We start from the raw sequence: 8478 nt of genomic DNA, 5'->3' as shown, positions 1-8478 counted from the left end.
ATAAAACAAAGAGGAAATATTATTTTCTTTTGGTGTTTGTTTATTTTAATTAAGTATATTAATAGGTAACAGAAAAGAAAATAATATTTCATACGGTGATGAAAATGACGATCGATTTCGTGGTTTACAAGGTGTTATTACCCCTTAAAACAACATTTGATTCAATAGATTTGAATAGATGCATTCAAAAGTGCATCGCTCTCATTTTTAGTTAAAGATAAATAGTTTTTCATCGTTGAAGTAACTCGAACATTCCTATTGCAATCAATTTCTATTCCATTCAATTCATAACGTATTTCTTGAAAAAAAAAAGCCATGGCATTGTTCCCCAGGTTTGTATTTAGAATGTCTTTTCCATTACGTTGTTTAAGTGATCCTTCAATGTATAAAAAACTTTCCGAAGGTAAAACATTAACATGATGTTGTATACAAATCTGAATGATATCATTCCGTTCAAAATTGTTTTGATATGGTGAATAGGTGTGGTACTCATATTTAAATATAGATTCATTGAAGTCGGGATCTTGAAAAATGTTCAGCATATTTTGTTTTTTTTTTTTTTTTTTAATTATTTTTTTTTTTTAGATGAAACCCAAGGAAAGCAAAAAGTTTTTGTTTTCTATTGTTAGGTGATGTGTTGACTTGGCTGAGTCCAAAATGTGATTAAACAGCGAATGATAGTGTTTATATAAGGATTTGTTTGTATTAGGCATATATTCATAGGTATATAAACATATTTCTGGTTTTAAGTGTAGACGAACTGTTATTTTTTCTCCTCTGAAGTTAATAATTCCACCGTCCTGATCAATGAACTTTAAGCACAACGATGTTATTCGTTTGACGTTCACAGGTAAATAAATAACATTACTAGGAATCTCGATGATTTTATAGCCTGGACTTACTTAAATCGAAAATTCATGTAAAATATGTGCCATCTGATTATTTATATACGTTCCATCTATAATATTACATTCTACTCGTATCGCATTAACTCTGTTTATATCAACGTAAAGATCTGATTCATGCAACTTATTAGCTTCCAACAGCTTCTTACTGAATCCTAAGAGTGAACCAATTGAATTTAGTTTAGAAAAATCGACTACTTCCGAACTATAAATTTCACATTTCAGAGTATTGTTGTTTGCTACGATTTTGATTTCACTTTTCTTGTTAGGATTTTTTTCTTTTTGTTTATATCATTGAGTTTCTTTTGTATATAATTGCTTATATCTCCAATCTCATATGAACTAATAGGAAGCGAAATAACATTTTCGCCTAAATACACTAAGTTATTAGATTCGTCTACATTCGGTATTGAGTTATAAGTTTGAAAATCTTTGAGTCCACATACATACCTAATTGGATTTTAAAACATTGTATATCAATTCCATAGTACTATTACCACTCAAGATTTTGTGTTTTCTGTCTAAACCACCGGATCGCTGCAGTCGCGCTGTATTCTTGCAGATTCAAATGATGTGTGTCTAGAATAAGGGAGGAGCAAAAAAGTCTTTATTTTATTCTACATTCAGAGTATTCCCATACTCTGAAATGTGTATTTTCTTTCATACATTTTCTTGCTTCTTAGGAATATGGAAACTGTAAAAACTAAAAATATTAAATAGACAGCAAAAAATGCAGAGATACCCATGTTTAGACATACATAAATCATAATGTTTAGACAAACATAAATCATAATAAATAAAGAATACAAAAGAATAAATGTAATGCGGAACTTGCAAGCAACTACATTTGCAAGTTCCGCAAAATAAGCAAATAAGAACAGGTGTGTAATTCAAGGGTTATCTTGAATTACTTAGATTTAAGATTATATAAATACTAAGTTTAATGAGAAATAAAATTACTAAGAAAACTACAGTCCACGAGTTCTTATATGAGCTATACATTGAAGGAACCAATGTGCAATGATGTGAGTCTCATTTCGTTGAACGTCCATCTTTTGATCAGGTTTTGGGATGATGTTTATATCTTGTGGTAATCGTTTTGACACATTTTGAATAAGAACCATTAGTTCTCCTGGTGTAATGCTTTCAAATAAATCAGCTTTTTTCAAGGATATCTTCAGTAAGGAATTATAACGTCTACTCAGTTCTTCCAGCACTCCCTGAGCAAGATTGTAAGCAGCAAGCAAATGTATATCTACTCGTTCTTCCAGCACTCCCTGAGCAAGATTGTAAGCAGCAAGCAAATGTATATCTACTCGATTTATATCGTTCTTATACCAATTATTTTCAATTTTATTAATTTCAGCTGTTGCTTGATTCAACTTATGTGTTAAGGAATTCAGTTTATCTTTAGTTTGTTTTTCTAGATCTTCAACTAAACCTGTTGTTCTCAACATAAGGTTAGTTTGGTGTTGATTTGCTTGTAATAATGTAATTTGATCTTCTCTTAGTGTACTGATATCAGTGTATACCTCTTCATTGACACCAAATATATTTTGTAGCATAGTACCCAATAGTCCTCGTTTCTGTCTACTCTGAATTGATTTAATTACGTCTATATCTCTCAGCAGTATTGCTTGTTTGTCTTTGAGTTGATCAACAAATTCGTCACAGTGTATTTCCTTTGCCCTAGCTTTTGCTCGTTGACAGATCTGTATCATTTTTGTTACCGTTCCATTTATGGTTTTTGTATCTTGGGTAACATTGAGTGGGTAGGTAAACTCTATTTTGAGAGTTCCTCGCCTTATTTGGGCCTCTCCTAAATGTTCAATGTATAATCCTGGTGTCGGATACGTTATGTTGAATGTTGCTTCTGTTGTTTTTAGCCCACACATCAAAAGCATCCAGATTGTCAGCATAGATAGTGGTTTACCAAATGTTTTGTTATTAGTTCTGCGACTTTGGTATTCGGGTAGTGTTATTTTTCTTTTCTTTTCCTCATTTTGTACTTCTTTATGATGAAGTCATGAAACCGGTCTTATTTTTCGTTTTCGAGGTTGTTTTATGTTAGGTAGATTAACTGACGTGAAATTTGCCTGCAAATCATCTGTAGTATCATGTAGTGTGGAGTCTTCATCATCTTCTTCTGTAGGTAGCTTACAAATTTTGACTATTGGTCTTTTAAAAAAGGTATCTGCGCCAACTTTTACGGTTACTACTCTTGTGTGACCATCTTTCCAAGAATGAACCTCAACTATTCTTGCTAGTTTCCATTTTGCTGGAGGGAGATTTTCATCTTTTAATAGTACCAAGTCATTTATTTTTATGGGTTCCTTTTCAGATTTCCATTTAGTTCTCTGTTGCATCCTTGAAAGATATTCGCTTGACCAAATCTTCCAGAAATCTTCCGTCACTTTGTTGACTAATTTCCAACGGCTGAGGTTACTAAGGGGTGTGTCGTCATAATCTGATGTAGGTGGGCACACCAATGGTCGACCAATTAAAAAGTGTGCGGGTGTCAGTACATTCAAATCGGTTGGATCATTACTAAGAGGACACAATGGTCTTGAATTCAAACAAGCTTCGATCTAATATAGGGTGGTGGTTATTTCTTCAAATGTAAGTGTTGTGTTACCCAGGATTCGCCTTAAGTGATATTTTACCGATTTTACACCTGCTTCCCATAATCCACCCATGTGTGGTGCTGCTGGTGGATTAAAATGCCAATGAATTCCGTCTTCAGCTAACTTCTTTGCCATGTATTCAGATGATTGCTTTATTGCATCTTGAAGTTCTTTCTCTAGAATTTTATTAGGTCCAATGAAATTCGAACCACAATCGCTATAGATGTGTTTGCAGTTTCCACGTCTTGCTGCAAACCTTTTGTACGCAGCTATAAAAGATTGACTTGTGAGATCACTAACCGCTTCAAGATGGAGCGCCTTAGTTGTACAGCATATAAATACCGCTATATAACCTTTGTATGTCTTCATTCCTCGGCCCTTAGACATTCTAATTTGAATGGGTCCAGCATAGTCGATCCCAGTGTGACTAAACGGTGGGGATGGAACAACTCTAAATTCGGGAAGATTTCCCATGATTTGTTGCGTGTTTGAGGCTTTGTATCGGCAACAAGTTACACATTTGTTTAGTATTTGCCTTACTCTGTTTTTAGCACTTAGTATCCAATATTTTCTTTGAATAAAGGCAAGTGTTTGAGAGTTTCCTCCATGCAGACATTGCATATGTGCATCTTCTATGATTAGTTTCGTGAAATGACCGTTGTGAGGAAGGATAATCGGATGTCGTTCTTCATATGGGAGACTTGAGTTCTGCAACCTTCCCCCAACTCGGAGGAGTCCAGTATCGTCAATTATAGGGTTCAACATAAGTAACTTGCTTTTCATGGCTATAGGTTCGTTTTTCGTTAGTTTTTTTATTTCTTCTTTAAATTCTGTGTATTGGATTTGTCGCAATACTAGGTAAAGTGTTTCTTTCAACTCTTTGACTGTAATATATTTTTTAAATGTCTGTAATTCTTTTGACCTACAGCTCTTTATAAATCTTCTGCAGTGTGACAGTACTCGTAGACATTGGTTGATTGATGAAAATTGTGTTATTATTGAATTCTCTTGGTAAGAAGAGACATTTGCCAATAACAGGTTTACCGGGTCTTCCTTTTCTTCTGCTGGCTTCTCTAGTTTCTTAAGTTGCCATAAGTTTTTATCTAATTTTAACCATGACAATCTGCTGGGTTATCTCCTGTTTTGACATAGTTCCAGTTACTTTGATTACTTATTCTCTGGATTTTTTGAATTCGATTTCTTTCAAATGCATCGAGTTTACTATTTGACCCTTGTATTCTGCCTAATGTTATCATTGAATCGGTCCAGTAGAAGATGTCTAAATTTTCTATTTCAAGAGTTTTACTCACGTGAACCATCAACTTACTAAGGAGCTCCGCTCCACACAGCTCTAGACGAGGTATCGTAAGTTTTGATTTGATGGGTGCTACTTTCGATTTTCCAGTAAGAAGACAGATATTTGTATCACCACTTCGTGTTGTTATTTTTGAATATACTACGGCACCATATGCTTGTTCTGACGCATCACAAAACCCATGTAATTCTATGGAGATAACTTGGATTGAGTAATTTATGTATCGTGGTATTTTGATTTGTTCTAGAGCGGAAGCTTCACTTTGGTATTTGATCCACTCTGTTGCAATTGTTTCAGGGACTTCGTCATCCCAGGATACTTTGGACTTCCACAGTTTTTGAATAATTAACTTTGCCCGTAGTGTGACTGGAGTTATCCAACCCAGTGGGTCAAATATTTGAGCTGCTTTTGATAAAATAATTCTTTTTGTTAATTTAGTGGAATCATTTTTAATGCTAACCTTGAAATGGAATGTGTCTGTTGCTGGATTCCAATTAATACCAAGGGTTTTTATAGTGGTCTTTTCTTCATTTTCTACTAGCTCAATTATTGCTAGCTCTCTTTGCTCCAATGGGATGCATCTCAAAAGTTCCTGGTTATTACTCGTCCATTTTCTGAGGTTAAATCCACCTGCTTGCATTAATTCAACTAGTTCTTTCTGAATTGCTCTAGCTTCGTCAATAGTGTGTGCTCCCGTCATAACATCGTCCATATAGAAGTCTTCGTGAACAATCTTAGATGCCTTTAGAAATCTTATCGCTTCATCATCTGCCAATTGACGTATTGCTTTAATGGCAAGGTATGGGGCTGACGACGTCCCATATGTAACTGTTGTTAGTGCATATTCTTTAATCGTTTCATCGGGTGAGAATCTCCATAATATTCTCTGATAATTCATGTCTCTCTCATCAATTTTTATTTGTCTATACATCTTTTCTATGTCTGCTGTAAAGACGTATTTATACTTCCGCCAACGTAGAAGTATGGTTGCTAAATCAGCCTGTAACCTAGGTCCAACTAGCATGTTGTCATTCAGACTTTCTCCATTGTCTGTTTTGGATGAGGCATCAAAAACGACACGAAGCTTTGTAGTAGTGCTGTCTGCTTTTATTACTGCTTGATGTGGCATATAGTATACTTCATCATCAGGATTTGTAATCTGCTCAATCGGCTTCATATGTCCAAGTGTTAAATACTCTCTCATAAATTTTCTGTATTCTTCCCCAGCTTTATTATTCTTTTTAAACTTTTTTTCCATTTGTAAAAGTCTAGCCATTGCTCTCTTTTTCGAATCATCTAAAGTTTGTTTATTTGGTTTGAATGGAATTCTTACTGTATATGTTCCATCGTGATTTCGTCTATGGTTTTCTTTGAATTGTTTTTCGCAGTCATCATTTTCATTCGTTGTTTCTTCTTGGTATGGAGTTTCTTCTATTTCCCAGAAGCGTTGCTTAGATCAAAGAGTTCAGTTGTAGATATCATTGTTATGATTTGTATGGGATCCTTTGATACTGGTATCTTCCCTGATATGATCCAGCCTAGTTCTGTATTTTGTGCCAATGTACCGTTTTCTGATTTTTTGATTCTATCGCAAATTATCGAGGGATATACATCGGCACCTATGATGACGTCAATTGGTCCAGGCTGGTTGAAGGTTTGATCAGCCAGCAAGTAATTTTTCCACATTGAGAACTTGAAGTAAGAATTGGGAAGTTTATTTGTTAACTTTGGGAGAACATACGCATCAATATTGATTTTGAATGTTGATGAAAATCGAGGTTGGACTTGGATATGAACCTTTCCAAGTGATGTTCCAGCTGATGATGCTCCAAGACCGGATACTTTAATGTAAGTCTTAGATTTCGGGACCGATAACATCTGGGCTGCCTCCTCAGTTATAAATGATGCCTGTGCTCCAGTGTCAATGAGTGCACGCAATATTTCAAATTTACCTTTGTATGTGGTTACCTTTATCATTGCAGTGGCTAAAAGAATTTCTTTATTATATTCTGCCAATGCAGTTTGGATGGTTGTATTTCTTGGATTCTGAGAAAGGGCATCATTGTGTAATAAAGTGTGATGATGGCCTTTGCATATGCTGCAGGTTCTGCGACTCTGACAGTTTTCATTCATCGTATGGCTAAGACAATTGCGGCATAGGTTTTGGCGTTTGACGGCTTCTAATTTCTGGTTTGGGTGTAATGCAAGAAATTCATTGCATTTATAAATGCTATGTGCAGTTTTTCTACAATAGCGACATCGGGTTTCAACTTTTGTTACGAAGTTTCGAACAATTTGCATTGGATGGTTTTTATGTTCTCGTTTCTTGTCACCCAGTGATTCTAACGATTCGAAACGATTCGTTAGAAAGTCATATACTTGTTGTAAAGATGGAACATCCTTCGTGTTTGGTAACGACTGCTCATACAGCCGTAGAGATTCAATATCTAATCTTTGTGTTATATGATATATTATTGGTTCCCAGGAAGAGGTGTCAAATCCAAGATTTGACACACCGTATAAGCACTCTTTTGATGTATCATGCAACTTTTTTAGTTGGGTACTGGATTCTGAATCAACCTTTGGTTGATTTAATAAGGCATGGAGATATGAATTTACTAATCTTCGTTTGTTGGCATATCTCTCGTTTAATAAATCCCATGACACCTTATAGTTGTTGTTACTAACCTCTAAATGTCTTAATAGTTTGGAGGCCTCACCTTTAAGATTATTCTTGAGATACTGCATTTTTTCAACATCTGATAATCTGTTGTTGCAGTGTATCACTTAATTAATTAAAAATATCATGGAATTCAATCCATGTGTTTGATCTGCCATCAAACATTGGTATCTGAACTCTTGGGAGTTTAACCTCATGGTGTGAGGTGGAAGCAGATTCAGGTTTTTTCATCTCTCTGAGTGACACCATTACTTCCGAATACCTCTTTTTCAACCCTTCAATTTGGGTCAAAAAATTAGCTTTATCGGTTTCGTCATTAAATACCTCGAAAAGCAATACTTCCTCATATATTGAGTCTATTTTTTTCCATTCCTCCATAAGATTCGTGGTCTGGAATTCGATTGGCGAATTACTCATATCTGTGTGGAGGAATGTTTCTGCTATTTGCCTTTCGAACGACCCCATTCGTTTTTGTGCTCGTTTCATATTACTTGACTGTGTGTCGTTATGGCCCAGATTTATTTTTTTTGTGTTTTGGGTTCGGATTTCTTCATTTTTTTTGTGGTCAAGTTCATTGTTTACAGTTTCAACTTTTTTGTCATCGTTGCTGGATTTCCCCAATGCAACTGCATATGCAATTAACTTATCGTTAATTGTTTCCATGACGCGTTGCACCTGTTCATAATATTTTTTTGTAAAGTATTCATGATTAGGTGTATTTAATTTTAAAATTTCATCATGATTATGTGTGAATTGCTGCCATAGGTGGTTGACCTCTGATTCTCTTTTTTTAACGTACTCTGTTGTTCGTCTTGCTATCGGTTCCTCTCTTATTGACTCTAGCAATTTTGCTAAATTGTTGCCAATTTCGTCTTGTTGATTCATCAGTGTATCCATACTTCAAGTTTGGGGTGTCTTCTTTTTACGAAGATTCTGGTGTCTTCTGGTTACGAA

General features: G+C 35.0%; 2 protein-coding genes across 2 annotated transcripts; both read right to left on the bottom strand.

Moving 5' to 3' along the window:
* Positions 1-2929: 2929 nt before the first annotated feature.
* Positions 2930-4312, bottom strand: LOC129907218 (uncharacterized). The gene is made up of 2 exons (XM_055983320.1): positions 3569-4312; positions 2930-3493 (listed from the first exon to the last, which is right to left on the bottom strand). The coding sequence occupies exons 1-2, from the start codon at positions 4310-4312 to the stop codon at positions 2930-2932; spliced, it is 1308 nt and encodes a 435-aa protein (XP_055839295.1).
* Positions 4313-4638: 326 nt separating this feature from the next.
* LOC129907209 (uncharacterized) lies at positions 4639-7773 on the bottom strand. The gene is made up of 3 exons (XM_055983310.1): positions 7688-7773; positions 6357-7611; positions 4639-6294 (listed from the first exon to the last, which is right to left on the bottom strand). The coding sequence occupies exons 1-3, from the start codon at positions 7771-7773 to the stop codon at positions 4639-4641; spliced, it is 2997 nt and encodes a 998-aa protein (XP_055839285.1).
* Between the last annotated feature and the right edge of the window lie 705 nt (positions 7774-8478).

Source organism: Episyrphus balteatus, chromosome 1 (assembly GCF_945859705.1).
Source record: "Episyrphus balteatus chromosome 1, idEpiBalt1.1, whole genome shotgun sequence".
Classification (NCBI taxonomy): Eukaryota; Metazoa; Arthropoda; class Insecta; order Diptera; family Syrphidae; genus Episyrphus; species Episyrphus balteatus.
This window is presented reverse-complemented; position numbering and strand designations above follow the sequence as displayed.